The 20,645-nt window shown below is 39.6% G+C and overlaps 1 protein-coding gene and 1 long non-coding RNA gene across 3 annotated transcripts in view; both read right to left on the reverse strand.

Moving 5' to 3' along the window:
* Window positions 1-2,889, reverse strand: part of slc12a2 (solute carrier family 12 member 2) — a 62,181-nt gene extending 59,292 nt beyond the window's left edge. For both annotated transcript variants that reach the window (XM_053515966.1, XM_053515965.1), the window contains exon 1: window positions 2,347-2,889. In XM_053515966.1, the coding sequence (XP_053371941.1) occupies window positions 2,347-2,889 (543 nt within the window). The remainder of the gene's footprint in view (window positions 1-2,346) is intronic.
* A 10,715-nt stretch (window positions 2,890-13,604) lies between these two features.
* Window positions 13,605-17,090, reverse strand: LOC128505731 (uncharacterized). The gene is made up of 3 exons (XR_008355608.1): window positions 16,965-17,090; window positions 16,736-16,873; window positions 13,605-14,245 (listed from the first exon to the last, which is right to left on the reverse strand). It is a non-coding gene; the product is annotated as an uncharacterized LOC128505731 (long non-coding RNA).
* Between the last annotated feature and the right edge of the window lie 3,555 nt (window positions 17,091-20,645).

Consider the following 20,645-nt stretch of genomic DNA (forward strand, 5'->3'; position numbering starts at 1 on the left):
AGAGAGAGAGAGAGAGAGAGAGAGCGATCCTTTGACACCGAGAATGTATTGATTGGTCTGTAACACCCACGTGTGCCCTATTTCGTGTTCATTATGCTGCACGTGATAACAGCGCGGTATGCCTATCAGGAACAGAGCGAAATGCCACTGGACATTCAGGTCAGAGATTTCTCACTCGCATGCAAAGCCTTATGCACTTAGGACATACAGTAGGATGGCGTTCGGCACCAATCCTGAGATACTACATCTCAGTGGCAGGTTAAAGTGGATTCACTGAGTAGAGAGGAGGAGAGAAGAATCTTAAAATAAAAAAAGCACTAAGAAAGGGAAAAGGAACGCAGACAGAATTATTCTTCCGCCTCAACCGCAAAACAAAACTTCAGCTGGAATGTCAACATCGCACGACTTGTCACGACATTACTTAAACCTTCCAGTAACATTCAACAGTCTAAAAATCCCAAACTGGCGCTCTTGCCAAACCCGGGGAAGCACTAACATTTAAACGCTAGCATGCGTGCTCTCTTCCGTACACCCATCCATTCGTCCAGAAGTGCACGCTATTAAAAGCCACAAGCGAATCTGTATATGAACTTCTAATACCTTAAAACCCTGCGCTTCATCACTCGCACTCGACTCGGTGCACTTACGGCCCTTCAGAAAAATAAACAGGATCCTTCATCACTTACTAACCTTCAAAACATCTCAGTACATAGTAAAGGTAAGCAAGCTAATTACTGGCAGAATGACATGAACTTTCCCACCCGCTTGTGACACATAACTGCTTATGGGGCTTCAAAAATACAGTCGCATGCTTTGCATGCCAGAGCCGTATGTGGTCCTGTTGTATATAATTTCCCTGCCGTTGTGCGTCGTCAAGATGCCATTAAACGCAGTACATATGTGAGATATGAGGGGGAAATAAATGATGTATCTAACCTGCTATTAGCGTAACTCAAGGATTAGGTTACTTGAGGAGATCTAAGTTTTGAAAATGAAACGGGTTAATTAATAATTAAATGTGCAAATCCTTGTTGTTGAAAAAAATGAAGCAGCTCATTATTTGGAACAAATTGAAAAGTTTCAAACTTTAAAACTGCTTAATTCTTTTCACTGAAGGACTGGTGAATGAATTTTTCTTCTTCACTGAACTGATACAAAGATGTCAAAAAAAATTTATTACATAAAAAAAAAGCCGCAATTTTTTTTTTTACTCTTTATAGAAATTAGAGAATGGCGCCTATACTATAAGTCTAGAAGTAAGTATCAGAAAGTGTCTCAAATTGGCAGCAAAACACGTATAGAACTGTCCACTAGGAAAAAGAAAGTAGAATCTTAACCTAATCCCATATTAGCATTAATGTAAATGATGAAGAAAACTACAGCATGCATTGTATACATACTTCTTAGTGGGTTTATAAGCTATATACAGTATATTGATTTATTTGTTTAAGTGTCATTTGTACATCCATGCATTTTTTTTTTTTAAATACCTCCACCGTTTATATTTCTCTTGCTTCATTTAAAACACAATGAATTGTGTGTGTGAGAATGAACGTATGAATGGTGTGTTAATCTTTCGGCAGCTCCCGTAGAGAGGTCGCCACAGTGGACCATCCGATCTGCACTCAACTTAAAACTGATTTTACGCCAGATGCCCTTCCTGACGTAACTCTCCCATTTTATCCAGGCCTGGGACCAGCAGTGTATCCAGTGGCTGGGCTTTGGGTATTGGGTGGGAATTGAACCTGGACCTCCAAGAAGCCTATCCAATGCCCTATTATAACTCAAAGTAAGACTTTGGTGAAAGTTGTTGTTTTGTTTTACACTGTGGCCAAAAGTATGTGGACACCTCACCATCACACCAATGTTGAAAAATCTGCAAATTTAGCCATATTATACTGTTATAATAACCTGTCCTGAATTAATACAATTTCTCTAGATTTTAAGATTTTGAAGTTTATTCAGCTGCAGGAGCATTAGTGATGGGGGGCATGTCAGCGTCCCAGGTCATCCCTAAGGTGTTCAGTGAGGTCGAGGCTTTTAGGGGTCGCTCTGAGCAGAACAGTAAAGCTCTTCCATGCTGAATGATAATTGCATTATCGTGTTGGGACAAGGTTCTGGACGTCTTAGTTCCAGTAAAGGCAAAGTGTAATGGTACAAAGAGAGAGATTCAAGTGTGATCACGGCAACCGAGAGAGGTTGCCAGATTGGTCACTCTTAGCGCTGCATAGATGTTCACATAAACTCGAGTTATAAGTCGGCGGAATCTGGCAACCCTGAAGCTGAGAGCTACCCTCACAAGGTCGGTTCATACCATGACTGTTAGGTCAGAGTTCCCCATCTTACCTTATCCAGCTCATCGTGCAGCTCGGACAGGGTGGGTCTGATGAGCTTCTCGCCCAGCGGTGCGGCGGTCTGGCGGTAGAAGTCGATCTTGGGCACGGCGTCGATGGTGTTGTGTCCGAATGTGCGCAGGTAGTAGGTGTTGGTGTGCGTGTCGTAGTGGTAGTGCTGCTGGCCGCCGGTGGAGGAGTGCACGCTGCCCTCGCTAAGCGCCGTGTCGCCGTTCTGCAGGCCGTCTCCCGGCGCCGCGTCTGGACTCGGGGCCCCGCTGGCGTCTGCGAAGTTCACCACGCGGAAGCGGCCCTTCGCCTCCTCTCCGCCCCCCGCCTCATCCCCGCGCGCCCGGCCGCTCTTACCCTCATCATCATCATCATTAGTAGTGCTGGTGTGATCAGCTCCGGCCGCCTCGGCCACCAGATCGACCTGGAAGCGGCTCTGACTCGGGGTCGGACCGGACGGCGCGTTGCCGCCGTACAAGCCCAGGAAGTCCTGCTCCTGCTGCGGTGCCTCTGTCGCCGCGGGTGATGAGCCGGAAAGCGCAGACATGCTGAAAAGGGCCCGGCAAAATGCGGTGATGCCACGCTGTTCTCACTGGTCACGCAGCGGTAGCTCTCCCGCACACGGCTAACCGTCTTAGTTTCCGCTCACGGATGCAGTCAGGGCGTCTGCGACTTCACGCACGCGGACCCAAACGGAGATAAACGCTACCTACCTATCTACCGGCCGAACGCACGAGACTCGGCGCGAGGCATCAGCTCCCAGTGAAGCTCGAGCGCGGCTGATGAGCTCCGGTTATTATTCAGTTCCGTTGGAGATGGTGATGAAGATGAAGATAGCAAGCTAGTTCGCGCGTGATGCTGTAGCGACCTTGCCGCAACTCCTCCTCTCGTTTCAGCGCCTCTTTCACAGCTATATACACACTCGCACACATACTCTCTCTCTCACACACACACTGCAGTAGGGCATCGCTTCAGGGGCGGGATCCAGACCGTGCTTTAGAGGAAATCTCGCGAGATCTTGGGTACCACAATACAGTAGAGAGAAAGAAAAGAGTTCAGGGTGGAGACTACAGCAGTGTGAGGGAAGATCCTGAGTCAATCATGTCCCCTTCTGATTGCAGATTGTCTAGAGGGTTTTTATTTTTATTTAGGTGGCTTGATGGCCATTATTCAAAGCCTGGTGTCATATTCACAGACCAGTTTAATTAAGAGGCACAAACAACACACACACACACACAAAACAACCAGAAGAAGGAAGTGCTTGATATTTGCATACATCACCACATGTCTCAGGCTACATTCACACTGCAGGCAAAAGTCACCCAAATCTGTCTTTTAATGTGAACAGCACAAATCACACTAAATCTGATCTATTCATCTTTTATTTGGGCTTCCATTAGTGGTTCTACTGTAAATCAGTCATGTGTCTATTTTAATTTATTTATTTATTTATTGCAATACTACCTCAGTCTACTCAGAATTTATGCAATCAGATTTTTCAGCGACCTTTGACGCTTTACGCAACACAATTTTTGCTACCGTACAAGCCTAAAGTCAGCTATAGGTCACATTGAAAACCTGAACAGAGTGCCGATCCATCTCAGGGTACACGCATGTACTGTACACACACTCGCACTCTCATTCACACTATTGGCAATTTGGCAATGCCAGTTAGCTTAATCCGCAAGTCTCGGGTGCAATTTAGATTTGACAATCCTTTTGACGAGCATGTTTTTAGGAAGTGGAACCCATGTGAACAACCATGAAGTTCCATACAAAATTAGGATTAAACTGGGAACACTGAATCTGTGAGGTGGTAAGGAGTTTCATAGGAGAACATGTAACTTGCACACAGACCCGAGACAGGAATCGAACCCTGACGGTGCAAGGTGATAATGTTAACCACTAAGCCACCATGCTGCTATAGTACCGTATGAGCAGCCTAACAAAATATCAGATTTAGGGCAATCAGATAAGGTGCATTTTTTCCATGCAGGTGTAAAGATAAAATTTGATAAAGTGAACAGTGCTTTTGTGTTTGTGAAAACTGCTTTTGTGTTTGTGTGCTTTATGCACTTATTGTAGTGGAACCACTCATCACATCACTTTCACATAGCCTCAATTCAAACAAAATCTGTTAAAAATTAGTTCATTAACCAGGTTATCAAATACTTGTCAAGGTTACAGTGGATCTGAAGCTTGGACCACTGGGTATGATGTGAGAATACACCAGTTCATCACATGTATACATATGTATACATGCATACATATTCACAAACTCATTTACACTTACGTGCAAATTTAGAGTCAACAATCCACTCACCTGCATGTTTTCAAGAAGTGGAACCCATGTGAACACCCATGCAGAACCAAGCAAAATGAGAATTCGACTGGGAAGCTGTAAGGTGGCAAGGAATTTCACAGGAATACAGATATAGATTAACAACTCATATCAGATCACCAAGTCAGTGAAGAAGTTAGACTATATAAGGGATAATCCTTGAGAGAAACCAATCCTCTTGTGATTGAACGTTTTAGACATTATCCTGTCATTTATTCTAACTATGCAGTAAATAACAGGGAAGCACTAGGATGTTGACCCATAATGACCCAGAATGTTGACCTTCACTGACCCAGTAAATCACCAGGACAGATGGTGTCGTGTTTCAAATCTATCATCATCTGAGATTTTGTACATTTATATTCAGTATCCTGTTTAATCTTTGTTAAACTTCCTAATACCATCTCCTAAGGCCATTTCCTGAAATTCTATTCGCTCAGTTACATTTCAGTTATTAAGCAAACAATAGGTTCTTCTCATCGCATGATGAAAGACAAGGACGATGCGGTCATAATCAGTCCCGTCAGGTAATACATGGCTTTGGTCATTTTCTCTTAGCTACCTAATTTCCTCCCCTCCTCCCATCTGTTTTCTGTTTATTGTAAATTCTCTGTTTTGTAATGAAAGTGGACCACACTTCGTTCACTTATGACCATGATAAGAAAGAATCAGATCACATGATTTCCTTTTAGGAATATAAAGATCTTTTGTTTAAAAGATTTCAGTCCTCTAAGGGCTAGTGAATCTATCTGTTTATATTCAGGCAGATGGAACGTGGTCCTATATTATATAACTTTCTTTGGAGTGCAGTTATTCTTGCAGCTGGAGCAGTGTATAAAAATAACCTAGCAATGTTGGTATTGTTCTATTTACCTCTTCAGGAAGACTTAACCAAGCGACCAAATAAAATAATAAAATGTATTGCATTGCTATTTTTATGATTCCCTATGTCATTTAAGCAGAATTATAATAAAGCACCAAATTTAAGAGATTAACGTTTAGACGTTTACATTACATGCATCATTTATTTTTTGCATAGTTGACCATCGGCTTTACTGAATCATGTTGCCGCTCTGGGTTTGTGGAGGTGAATTAGCTAGTTCTTAGAATTTATTAAGTGTCTAAGATTTCTCCTCTTTCTCTCTCCCTCTTTCTTGCTCTCTCAGTTTGTCTCACCTTGCCTGCTCTCGTCATCCTGTTTTTGAGAGAGGGCCCTTTCTCATTCTCTCTCTCTCTCTCTCTCTCTCTCATCAGCTAGAGCTTAGTAATCCTGTTAATACTATTGAAATCCAGCAGGGACTTCATTAGGTTTCCAGGTTTCCATTTGTGCAGCGTCACCCTCACACAAAACAACAACTCCTATAAGCTTATTTATTCACTTAACACAAAGGCATTATTATAATAATACAGATTGCTAGCTTTACTTATTTGTTAATTGCCTTTCAGTTTGCTTTTATCTACTGTACATATGTTAGTGAAATATACATGAAATTATTTTTTATTTAATAATTATTTTCATATGTAAAGGACGGCCAAGCTATTAAGGAAGCATTATGGCATATTTTATGCATATGTTATGTATATACAAATACGTGTAAGATATTTTTTACACTACCAGTCTAAATTTTAAACATAAATTGAATATTTGTTTGTTCAGTGTCGTAAGTATATTTTTAAAAATACTTATGTTTTTTTTTTCTTATACAGATACATGTAAAAGTATTTCTGAATCAGAATGTAGTTTTAATTTAAATGTAATCGTTTTCGAGCAAAGGGCAACAACTTCTCAAATAAGTACTATTTGGAAACCTTTCAAAGCCTGAGCACAGTTGAGTAAAGCTCTATCAGTTTTTTATTTTATTTTTATTTTATTTTATTTTTACATTTTCTCAGTCACTGGACATGCGTTATTTCATATTGTTAGCATCTTTATAAGTAATATTTAATCTAAAATAGTTGAAATTAAAGCTATTTTACAAACTCCAAAACTTTCTACAGCTACAAGTATACATTGATTCCAGACTGATGTCAATTATTTGCAAGCTTCATAATAACACATAATAACTGTTCAGTAGGCTGTAGTCAAGCGAAAAAAGAAAATGACCAGTCTGTGTGGCTGGCTGCAGCTGCCATTCTCATTTCTCACTTGCAACACATTTTCAGAAAGTCATTTTCACCCTTCAGTTAGTAATCACAGCTTGTCTCCACTACAGCCTGAGCACATATCTGCTTGGATGTCAGTCACGTGCCACAGAACATACTATTAACACTCAAACATAGCTTCTTCGCAGCTGGCTAAAGCAGATGTGTGTGATATTCTCCAGTTCTTTTATTGTATCACATTATAAACTTTCTGCCTGTGACGATAATGCATAGAGCATGTACTGTACACTGCGTTTTTAGATTCCAGCAAGTGAAGCAAAGCAGACGCGTGCTCAGCCCGTCATAAGGACTGAAAGGCTTCTTTGAGCTGTTGTTGGTGGATGCGAGAAGGCAGATTGGTGTTTTGAGTCGATGAGGGCGGAAAAGAGAGGATTTTACATTAACAAAGCCTCACCGCAGTGAATAGACAAATCATTCCCTGGCTTTATTCTTTCCCACAATTACTAGCTTTCCCCCAGTGTAACTGAGATGACTGAGATTTACGCTCAGTTCAATGAGTTCACATCAGTGATACCATTCTTGACTAAAAAGTAAATAGTTTAGCAATCTAAACACCTATTTTTTTTCTTGTTTTGCTAAGACTTGCTCTTTTTTCTTGTTATTTGTACTTTTGCATAAAAAGAATGTGGAAATACAAGACACATTGCATAACCCACCCAAAAAAACGGAATGCAACATGTTTGCTTATCCTTGTCCACTATCTATGGGGTTGAGTTTAAGTGAGACACTTTTTACCTGGTGAAAGTAGATACTACAGTATGTGTATTCATGAGTGCTGGGTCATCCACTAGAACCAGAGCTGCTACAGACCCAAAACTGTCACTCGCTCAGTTCCAATGCTTCCTTATAAATAACACTGAAAAAGAGTGTGTTTTTTCCTCAAACACGTTTTGTATAATGTGTCTTGGAGAACCACTAGTTCCTCTACTCATACATGATGCAAATAATCAGCTAAATAATAAACCTTTTTGGATTGAAATAGGTTAAGATTAAGGTTCATACAGCAATGTTTACTGACTAGTATTCCATGTGTATATTTTTACTATCATTAAAGGTTAAGTGATACAGTATGTCTGAAATGTCTGATAAACGTTTGGCCACTGTAGACATATTTTTGTTTGCACACTCATTTGGTTGATGTAGAAACAACTCAATGGCCATTTATACTGCGTGAATGCACACAAACTGCTCTTTAAGACCTGCTGTTATTCACTCCACTGAACTCTGGCATAGACAAATATGTTTCAGGTTAAAATGTTTCCCAATAATCTAGTAATCTGGTTGACCGATTAAGTAAGAATAGTCTCAGAAGTGTATAAATACAAAGTAAAGGAGATTTGTGTCCGGACAGCCATGTGGAGGAGATTATAGATTGAATTCACAAGTGGTAGTAAATAGAGCTCTCTGGTAACTAACCTGTTTGTTCCAGTGAGGTCAAAGGAGACCCAGGAGAATCACTTCATGTTTGGTTCAATTTGGAAATTACTGTCTTGCAAATGTATATCTGGTTAATATCAAAGTAAAATTTTGAAGGCATTGTAATGTCATTTTTTAATATAGAATCCAAAGATCGATCGATCGATCTATCTATCTATCTATCTATCTATCTATCTATCTATCTATCTATCTATCTATCTATCTATCTATCTATCCATCCATCCATCCATCCATCCATCCATCCATCCATCCATCCATCCCATCAGCAGTACTTCTTTTGGTAAAAACACCTCACCAAGGTTCTGATAAAAACGACTTGCAGACTCTTTGGCACCTCAGTTTTCTTTTCCCCATAAAATCTTGTGTTAGATTATTAAGGTTTACAGCATGTCCCTCTCTTTTAGTTGCGAGTGCAACGTGTTAAATTAAGGGGCCAGTGTAAACTGTGGACTGCGTGTCATATTTGTAGGTTAGGCTCTTAAAATTAACTGACACCGTGTGAAGAAGACAAATATGCCCCTGTGCTCACTTTCTAAAACCAAACTGTTTGAGCATAACTGCTCATGCTCAATAGACAAAAACAAACACTGAGGTAAAATCAAATTCTTCTAATTAAAAAAGTGATGTAAAATGTTTAATTAGAATATTTTATGTTAAGTTGAAACATACATTTAATGTGTCATGCTATCACAATTCGGCCCTTGTCAGAGTCACTTAAATCCTTATACTTGCCCATTTTTCCTGCTTCCAACACATTAACTTCAGAGAAACACAAATATGGCACTTTTCCAGGTGCCATTGTAATAAGATATTGTAACTGTCATGAGGGGCCCACGCTCACTGATGCACATGTGGAGAGAAGGCGGGCACGTGTAGTCCGATCCAATAGAAGAGCTATACTAGCTCAAAATTGCTGAAAGATCAATGCTGGTTCCCATAGGAAGGTGTCTGAACTTTAATGGGCAAAAGGAGGACCTACTCAATATTAGGTGGGTGGTAAGAATGTTATGGCTGAGCCATGTTTTTTGATTGTTAGATCAATAAATAATTATTTATTCACTAATGGATGGAGCAAGCTATTTTATAGGAAGGATAAGTGTACTGGAAGCCCGTTGTACACTATTGCCCGTAGTGTGTGTGCCCTGTGATGGATTCCCACCCTGTCCAGCCCCCCCGCGACCTCGAATACAGGATAAAGCGGTCATCAGGATATAGATGATACGTGAATTTGTGTCTACACATACTGTATACCTGTATATAATATCAATGAATAGCTGTTATACTGTATGTGTAATGAATTTCATTATATTTGACCCCAAATTGAACCTACTTTATAGAACTGGTTAATGAAAATAAAAAAGCTATACAGTATGGTGTTCAGTCAAGTAAAAGCCTACAAGTAAGGTAAATGCTTTAAATACATTTTATAGTTACCAAAGCTTTTTGACTTGTAGCAGTTAGAGCTGTTATATCACTAGCCATTCTCTCTTTCTCTCTCTTTTTTTTGCGCATTTGATATAAGACAAGAAAAATGTGGCTTAGTGTTCAGTAGGTGGAAATTTATTGGCTGTTACAGAGTACTGAGATTCATCTTTCCTTCCATCCATAAATGTTACATAAATGTCTACTTATAAAAAGTCACCACATTAATGATTATACAGAAATTTCTAAAGAATCAGTTCATTAAGATTATGTGCAGGATCCTCTTAATATTAATATAAACCTGTAGTTTATGTAACAGCCACTGACAATACAAAATGAATTCACAGCTTCTGACCAATCAGATTCGAATATCCAAACATGTTGGCCTAAAATGATTAAAGTAAAGCTAAAACTGCCTAGGCTGGTAGGAAACTAGAAATTGATTATGTAATGTCTTAAAATAGGTCATATTTTAATGCAAATAATATCGCATACACATTGACATTGGTCCGTTTTAGTTAATAGCATGGTGTTTTGGACAAGGCAGTTTTGAGGGGTGATGTTTTGCATTGGTCAACAGTAGTATCACTGTTTTAAATGTTTTTAAGCACCTATTCTGTCAACTGACTGTGACAGAAATTGGAGCGAAATGTGTCGTTTGGCAGACATTTGTATTTTGCCCAAATCCCTGTCCAATGGAGAAATAATGTAATGCATTCAGAATGCCTTGGAGGTTCGCAATGAAACATACAAGTTACTTGTTAATCTTCAGTCCAGAAACTGTTCTGGAGCCATTTGTGCCACATGAATGCACTCAAATTACTCTTTAAATGCCACTATTTGCTTCATGTCAGTGGGCCCTGGTGGCAAGACAGGCAGAGCTTAGCATTGCAGTTATAAACTGGAAAGGCTTTATCAGGATATTCACATGTACGTCCTAGAAACATCGTCTGCTGGGAAATGGCTCTTGTAGCCTAGGAGAATACAAATAAAAGTATTTTAGCTGTGATTTTTGACTTTGATTGGTTATCATTTTCCAACGTCACATCTTTCAGACCACAAACAAATCATAAAGACATATTGTATACAGTTGATCAAGCAGGGATAAACTTGAAGACCAAATGTTTGTTGATACCTGACCATCACATCCATGTGTGCTTGAAAATTCCATTCAAGATTTAGTTCTCCTTTACTACTATAATAAACTCCACTCTTCTGGAAAAGCTTACACTGGATTTTGGGGCAGGGCCATGCAGATACAGTATGCTTGTTCAGCCACAAGAGCATTAGAGAGGTCAGGCACTGATGTTGGGCAATATCGCTTGGGGCACATTGGCGTTCCAGTTCATCCCAAAGGTGTTCAGTGGGGTTGAGGTCAGGGCTCTCGTGTCTTTATGGACCTGGGGCATTTTCATGCTGAAACAGGTCTAAAGGAAAGTTGTAATGCTACAGAATACAAAGACATTCTATACTGTAACAGGACTATGGGGGTAGAACGGTACATACTGTAAGTGTGAGAGTTAGGTGACCACATACTTTTTTGGCCATGTAGTATATAGTAAATAAATTCATAGCATGATCTTACAATTAAATTGATAAACGCAGCACTCTCATGTAATAACATGTGAATACCAAAAAGCAATGATGTTGTTTTGAATTCCGTCAATTAACAAATGCACAATTTTTGATAGGCACATGCTAGGAGAAAATGATTAAAATCAGATGAAAGCAATATGGCAAAATTGTGTCTGATATCTTATCCTATAAACCAGATTTTACCTTCTTTATTCTGCTTCTGCAATAAAAACTTTATCACAGTGATATCTTTAGTGTAGCTAGCTCAACCCAATTGGTTAATCCTGTTTGTCTTTATTGCAGCTGGCGTATAGTATAGTGTATACTGATAATAAAACCAAATACAGTAAGAGACGTGTTCTTTTAATGTCAGCTGTTTAATATAGAGGAGTCATTGCAGGGATGTTTAATCAGCTGTGCTGGGCAAATCCCCTGAAAAGAAACATTTGTTACATCCCTCTACGCTAGATGTTCCTTTAATGCAACATTGCAGGCACAAGCTGTCGTTCTAAACATGGCTGAGAATGTTTCAATGGCATCCTGCTAAATGCTGAAGGTTTTAGTTCTAGGAAAAATAAAAAAGTAACATGTTGAAGTTTGTTTTTCAAGTATGGAATGTGTTTTTGTTCAATCTTAGACGTCAATGCCTCCATCATGACATTCAATTACAACCACAGAAGCATGGCACTGTCTTGAGAAATGTTGAGATGTGACTTCAACAGAAAATGCTTTCCAGAACCGTACCTACCTGCAATATTAGCTCTTCTCAGTCCTCCTGGAGAGGGGTTAGATACAGGACATGGTCACTCAGGTGCTGTCTTTTGTGTTAATGAGACAGGTAAGATCTACACTCGTCTGCTTTTTATCTGTAGATTTCTGAGTGATAAGATGTATAAGTTGTTAGGTTTAATATGAGTAACTACTCGATACACTTATTGGACAGCATTGACATTTGCTGACCAGGAGACAAAAGCAAACACACACACACACACACCGAAGGTATAATGATGTCTGAAGGTTCTCTCTGGTTTCTTCACAGAAAAACAGATTGAGTCTGCTATAGAAATCCAGGGAAACAAAAAGGGTTCCAAGTAAGTATAACCATATAAGGAATGAGGAAGAAGAGGGAGGACTATGGAAAGAAAAGGTTGGGAAATTTAACACCATTCAGAGGAAATGTAGAAAGACACAATACTAACAGCTGTATTTGTGATCACACATTTTGGTTATTCAAATGTTTAACTACAATATTTGTTTTTAATAAATGTCTAGATTTCCTTGGTATAGAGAGATTTATGGATTCAGTATGTAGCACTAAGATCCATTTCCCGAGTCGTCCTCAGGAACAAGATACACATGATCACGCACATGATCATCCAAGTGTAAATTACAGTATTCTTACCGTTTTTTTTAGACTTCTTTGATATACAGTATATTAGAGTAATTTAATTAACCGAGCTTGAAGTATGCATCTAATCTGAGTTATTAAAGTAAACAAGCTTAATGTGTCTATAATTAAGTATAATTCAATCCCCTTGATTTACTTATCCACTTGTTCATATCTTCTGCTCATTTGAAATCATACATAATGATCAGATTTTTTCTTAGTAACCAATCAGTATTATACACCTAAGTTTAATGAGATACATGAGATTATTTTCTGGACCACACCCCAAGGTGTAACTGTTGTACTTTTCAAAATATTTGGTAGTAAAATTATAATCGCTGTAGGTTTTGTTTGAGCCTGCACTTGTATTTTCATAGTTTATGATATCTCATGCCTTTCTATCTTTATTTCCTTTCTTATCTTTAAAAAATGTGAACAAAAATGAGAGGTGGTCATTGCAAAAAATGTTGTGTGTGTGTGTGTGTGTTTGATTAATCACTTATGTGGCTTCAGATTGTGTTGAAAAGTTGTTGATGCATTTTAGTGTATTAAGGCTAATGTAGCTAAAGTTGCAACAAGAGTTTTGTATACTGAGCATGCATTTAGACTCATGTGGCCTTAGCTGGTGATGAAGTGCACCTACTGTACAGTGGGTTTTTAAAGAAGGCACCGCAGAGAGCATTAACTACCCAAGACAATCAACTACAACAAGCATCAATAAAATCTCCTGGCCCTCTATTAACTTAATTTTTTTAACTTTCTTTGTTCCCTTTTGTTTTTTCAGGATTTTTATACAACATGCAAATGATTTTCATGTACTAGACTCAGGAAATGGATTAGTCCAGAGAGATAACATAATGCATGCTCTGTGTATGTGTGTGCGTGCGTGCGTGTGTGTGTGTGTATATCTCTTCGGGTCAGCAAGTGTCAAAAAAGACCAGCAAGTATATCAGAGCGTGACAGATAAATCATGCAAATCATTTATTATTTGTATTATTTTTGTATTATTTTTTATCATTTGAAACTCAGCATTAGAAATACATAATATCTATATGTTTAAGAAAAAATGAGTGTGTAAACCCAACAATTCCTCGAATGTTTTTTCTATAAACACTTTTGTGATATGCCATTTCGCACAGAAATATTAACAACCTTTTGATTCTTTAAGCCTTACTCTGTATATACAGTGTGCTGTATACTGTATGTATTTGCATATACAGAGTAGATGAAAATGAACTGGGCAATATTTAGTGGCTGTAGAACTTGTAGTATCACTGGAGCACCACCCGTTGGTGCACCACCCCATTTGGCTCTTACTTCGGTGGCGTGGTTAGATCAGCATTTTCCAGGACGTTGGCTGGGGCGATGCACAACTCATGAACGGCCTCCAAGAAGTCCAGATCTTACTCCGTGTGATTTTTTTCCTGTGGGGCTGCGCAAAGGAGGAGCTGTACAGGACAAAGCCTCGCACACTGGAGGACTTCAGGAGGTTCTCAGAAATACCCCAAATGACTTCCTTCATAAGACTGTGCATTCCATCTTCGGCCGTTTGAGGAAACTGGTTGACGCCACCGCTGCCTACGTTGAAGTTTAGAGTTTTGCTTTTATTTTTCTATGTAATAAAGTAAACATACAATTTGTTTCAATGAATTTGTATCAGAAATATGAACTATATCACCTAGTAATTACTTTATTGCCTTGTTACTTTTCACCCGCTGTGTATGTCATTTGTACTAAATAAGGTGAAATACACATTAGCATGCAATAGTTTTGAAACCCCTTTTTCTCAACAACTTGAATACAAGTGTGGTTACATTTTAGTCAGCTTAACCTTAAATCTATATGAGTGCATTTTGGAGGTTTTACTCTGTAGACCACTAGATGGAGGAACGAACTCAGCAATAAAAATATAATCTGTTTATCTTTCACCAAATAATCACAAAAAAACTATTGAAAATTACCTTTCATTTTTAAAAATGTATTGTGATTTTTATAAATGCATTAAACACATAAACGTCTGTTGCACCATTACTCGTGCAACTAGGCCAAAGTTGAGCTTTTTCCCCATATGGTAGAACATTATGCTTGTCAAATGTTGTAACTCTAGCTTTAACAACATACCGTAGTTTTAAAAGGATCATATCAACAATAGCCCACACAACTCTCCGCTGGTTAATGGAACTAATTCTATCTCATCTTGTCCTCATCTCGAGCAGTGGTGTTGCAACTATTATGGTTCTGAGATACTGATCATAAGTTTCCGAGGGGCGGGGAGGAACTTACTACAGTAATTTGCTCTCTTGTTGCTGAATAACTGACACCTATAATAAACCCATAGAAATAAAACAAGCCTAACCAAGCATTACCCTCTCTACATTAAACAGCTTTATACCACAAATCTGATTGGTCAGCAGGTAGGACCATCAAGCCAGCTGTCTCTATAGCAACGGTTAATTCACTTCTACATAAGCTAATAATGAACAGAAACGAATAATCATTGATTTACTGAAGCTTCCTCTGAGGACCCATTTTGGAAAGGAGTGTCAGGTGTCTAAAGTATAGAGGTGTTTCTGTTATATGCGTTGCAGTTTCTTAGTAACATGACAAGTTGCATTTGTTTGTCTTATAAACATCAAGAAATAAAAGGCTGATAATGGAATAACAGGTTATATCTGCTATAGGAAAGAGTAACTCCACTTGGACTCTGTCGGTAATAGTTCTCATAACCGCATGCTCAAATGTGTTTATTCCTTACATAATAATTCCTGGCTACACTAACCAACAGGACGGTAAGTTATTTGAATAATCAAAGGAAAGAAGGTAAGGTAACCTGCTTTTAAAACGTACAGTACATGGAACTGAAATAATGATGTGTAATAAATCAGGAAAGAGAAGTGTTTTTTTCCCCACATACACTTTACCATCCTTGGTATTTTTGAACAGCCAATTTTCTTCTAACTATGTGCAGTTAGTTTATTAATTAGCATATTAATTACGTAGCATGCCTTGTCTGAAGCAATGAACTTACTTCAATTGTCGTATTGATTGAGTAATCAAATATTGTAGATTATTTTATTTGTTCATCCGCCTTCCAGGTCACGAAGACCTGGAGACTTGGGGCACGAGGCTGGTTACACCCTGGACAGGGTTCCAATCCATCACAGGACAGACACACATGCACAACCCTAATCCACATTCTTTGTAGTGTTGGTGGAATTCGGAGAACCAGGAGGAAACCCAAGGAGAACATGCAAATTCCACACACAAACCCTGAGGCAGAAATCGCACTCTCGAACCTGAAGGTGCAAAGCCACAGTGCAAACCACCACATCATTGTGCCACCTATTTTATATCATTTATATTATTACATAAAAGATTTTTATTGTAATAAAGTCTACAGTGATACTAAATGGTCTTAAGATGGCAAGGAAAACTAGTTAAAGTCAATGTGTTTAAGTTACATCAGTAGTAGAACCATGCTGTTGATGAGCTGTACTGCAGTGTTATATTCTTCTGCCATCTACTGGTCAAAAGAAGTGTTTACATTATGACTGTTTACAAGGCTGCAGATAAACTGATCAGCCATAACGCTAAAGCCACTGATAGGTTATTTACAGTATATAATAGTCATTTAAACAATCCAATGGCACTTGTCAAATATTGTGTGTGTGTGTGTGTGTGTGTGTATATGCATACATACATACACACACACACACACACACAGTGTGTACATACGTATGTATCGTGGGTGTCTCCCAGATTTTTTGGACCTTCCCAAAGACGTATAGAGGTCGCAGGTTCATGGTCCCTATTTGCGTAAGGAGCAAAGGTTACCCTGTCTGGTCCAATTCCACAGAAAAGCTACTGTATCACAAATAGCTAAAGAGTTTATTCTGCTATTAAATAAAGATGTCAGAACACACAGTGTATCAGAGGTTTCTGCCTGTAGGACTGCGTAACTGTAATTGGCATTAGAACTGGCCCATGGAACAACGGAAGAAGGTGGCCTTAGTCTCGTTAATCACTTTCTTTTTTTACATAATATAACTCTGTGTGTGTGTCACTTACCTATGCAAGAGATGTCAAGATGCACTTTGGGAAGGAGGCAAGCTGGTGGAGGACGTGTGGTGCACTGCACAATGTTTTTTCGTTGAAAACTCGGATCCAGCCATTTATGTCAAATAATGTTACTTTTTCATGCATCACCTAAAAAACATATTCAGGAATAATTTAACATGACAAAGGGTTCAAGGTGTTTACTTGGTTTGTACACACAGTATATACAGTGTGTACATACGTATATATCGTGGGTGTCTCCCAGATTTTTTGGACCTTCCCAAAATCTCAATCCAGTCAGGGATCTGTGGGTTGTACTGGACACACTAGTACAGTCCATTAAGGCCCCACCTCCCAATTTACAGGACTTAAAGGATCTGCTGGTATGCATAGTATATAGTATATACACCCACACATACTTAATTATTATTATTATTATCATTAGTGGTAGTAGTAGTAGTAGATAAAAAATAAACTTAATTATAATGTTTTTATGCATTTTTCAAGGTCTGTATTTGGCTTATGCTCAAGCCGTGAATCATAGATAAACTGTCAAATGAGTTAGATTGCTATTTTTTATTTAGTTTATTGTCTGATTATTCTCAAGCACCTTTTTTTTTTTTTTACAGTTTCTGAAATGTTAAAAAACTAATAAAATGTGTAAATGCTGTGTAACTTATGTAGAACCTATTGTTTTTATGTATTATATAGTACAAAGCCTTGCAATCTTCCGCCTCCCACTCCAATCCAGTAGGTGGCAGTGTTGGACCAACTGCCTATACACCCGGAAAAAAAACAATGCTCGTGCATTTGGGTTAAATAGAAGTGATTTGTGCAAAAGCTGTTGTACGTTCAGAATAAATTAACACATTTTAGAGCATATATATTTAGAGCAATATTTGCAAGTTTACCTAAATAAATGTGTAAATCGATTTTGAATGGAAAGGTGACCAACAATAGTTCACATAATTGATTGATTCACACACGTGTAGTTTATGGTATGATTTCGCTCAATACCAAGCATATCGTAGCGTTTTGCCGCCGGAATTACCGTTGGAGAGACGAGCGAGCTTAATTGCTGCCTAATACAATGAGAAAACCACATCAAATTTAGCCCTAGCATAAACCAGAGAACATTCAACAGGTCACACACACCATGGCCGAAGCCCCCAGCCCAAACAATCTTCCCCAACAGGGTGAACACATTGCAACATGACTCTCTCGGTCTTGGACGCGTGAAGACTGTCGGGGTCCTTTTGTGGAGGCGGGCCCAAACATTATCCTGTGACGGTCCGGCCTCCGCAGTTCGACGTTTCACCGGCGTGTGTCCACGCCCATGCGCTCCATAGGTGCACCCACGGTGCTCGCGAGCGCAGAGTGGGGCCCGTCTTTGCCGAGCAAAGGTCGCATCGGTGGACAAAGAGTTTACTGTCAGTTTGACAACCCGGCCAGTAGACCTGAGCGCGCAAACGCCGCAAAGTACCGGAATACCCATGCACCAAACTCACTATACATGCCCGCAGAGTACTCGGCAGCAGTAGAGTAGCCCTTCATGGTACATGAGGTGAATCAACTAAATCACATCCAATTTAGTCTAAGCATAAACCGGAAATCACTCAACTAATTATTCACATCCCACACACAACATGGCCGAAGCCCCCAGCCCAAACAAACTTCCCCAACAGGGTGATCACATTGCAGACCCCCCCGCAATGCATGATGGTCGTCAGTTGCCGCTCCGCCCACGCCACACTATGAAACCGTCTTTTCTTTTATTTGTCTGTTTAACAGACAGTTTGTGCCTTTTCGTTTTACGTTTGATTTTGTTAACACAAGTCATTTTATGAGAGGGGTGATCCTTTTCCATATTAGTGATTCTGTTTCTTTTTTTTCCTGACATGTTGGTATTATATCTTTTATTTGGATGTTAGGCGATGATTTTTTACAGTATATACCCACTGAATTTTCCAATAATGAGAAAAAGGTGGAAAACAAACCCATAATATACTGTGGCATCCAGAAATACTAAAAATACTGACAATACTGAAAATCTGTTGTTGTTGTTGTTTTATTTAAATTTGGAAATAAACTATTAGCAGTAAATAAACAGTTTTAGGTTTATGTAAAGTTTAATATCCAAAATGTACTATTTCTAGGTCTGTATTTAAATTAAAAAAATGTGTTATATTGATCATGTTAACTGCTTTGTACAAAAAGTCAAATTTTCCACATATCAAATCTCTTGTAAATAAAAAACTGAGAATGCAAAACCCACCACAAGTACAGCCAATCTGCCCAGCTGGGATTCAAATGTACTGTAGACACCAGATGAACGGGCAGATGCTTTTCTGTAGCACCACACAAGAGTCAGTGCATAGACTGACACTGATCAAACGGTTCAACACAGAATAAAAACAGACCAAAACTTTCAGTGTTTTAATGGGACAAAAAAACAGGTAAGTCTGATGTAAAATTATCAGCCCGGACAGAGAACGTGTTTTGTGTTGGTGTATTAAACTTGGCTAGGCGGTATGTTGAGATCGCACCACCCTCTGTAGAGCTCGTCTGTCCTGCATGGTGCTGTTCCCGAACCAGGTTGAGATGTTTTCCATCAGGATGCTCCCTAATGGTGCAGGAGTAAAAGTTCCTGAGCACCTTGGAAGGCAGTCGGAAGTCTCTCAAGCGTCTGAGGTGGTAGAGACGCTGTCGGGCCTTTTTCACCACGGTGTTGATGTGACAGGACCATGACAGGTCCCGTGTGATGTGAACACAGAGGTATTTGAAGCTCTCCACTCTCTCCACTGGGCTCTCGTTGATGATGGGGGTCTTGTAGTTCCTCTCCTGCTTAGTGCTGAAGTCCACTATCAGCTCCTTTGTCTTGCTGACGTTCAGGAGGAGATTGTTCCTCTGGCACCAGTTCCCCAGATTCCAGATTCCCAATCTCCTTTAGGTAGGCCGACTCGTCGTTGTCAGAGATTAGGCCCAACACGACTGTGTCATCAGCAAACTTAATGATGGTGGTGGAGCTGGAAGTGGCCGCACAGTCATATGTGTACAAAGTGTACAGCAGGGGGCTCAGAACACAACCCTGGGGGGCTCCAGTGCTGAGAGTGATGGAGGCTGAGACATGTCTGCCCATCCTTACTGCCTGTGGTCTGCCAGTTAGAAAATTAGAGATCCACTGGCACAGAGATGAGCTCACCTCCAGGGTCGAGGGTTTGATTCCTGCCTTGGTGTCTGTGTGCACTTACTGTATGTACGCAGGTTTCCTCCACCAGTCCAAAGATATCTAGATGAGGCTAACTGCTATTCCCAATTTGCCCATAGTGTGTGTGTGTGTGTGTGTGGGGGGGGGGGGGGGGGGGGGTGTTTTTACGATGGTACGATGGATTGGCACTCTCTCCACGATGTACCCTGGCTAGTGCCCAGAGGACTTTTGAAGTTGTTGTCCCTGCAACTATATTAACCATACATGTTGTACATAAGTTGCATGAATCTGCAGTATGGGCTGGAATGTAATCAGCCACAGACTCATTTCTTCACCCTACAAACTAATCTTTTAGATGTTGTGGTGCATAGTAGGGGGGGGGGGGGTGTTCTTTACGATGCTACGATGGATTGGCACTCTCTCCACGATGTACCCTGGCTAGTGCCCAGAGGACTTTTGAAGTTGAAGTCCCTGCAACTATATTAACCATACATGTTGTACATAAGTTGCATGAATCTGCAGTATGGGCTGGAATGTAATCAGCCACAGACTCATTTCTTCACCCTACAAACTAATCTTTTAGATGTTGTGGTGCATAGTATGTGCCCAAGATTCCAAAATCCAGCCTTAAAACAGTAACTTATCTGATGAGGATGTGAAAAATTTAATATTTGAGACACATGTGGATGTGTTTTCAGCCTTAACATACAGGAG

Source organism: Clarias gariepinus, chromosome 17 (genome assembly GCF_024256425.1).
Source record: "Clarias gariepinus isolate MV-2021 ecotype Netherlands chromosome 17, CGAR_prim_01v2, whole genome shotgun sequence".
Classification (NCBI taxonomy): Eukaryota; Metazoa; Chordata; class Actinopteri; order Siluriformes; family Clariidae; genus Clarias; species Clarias gariepinus.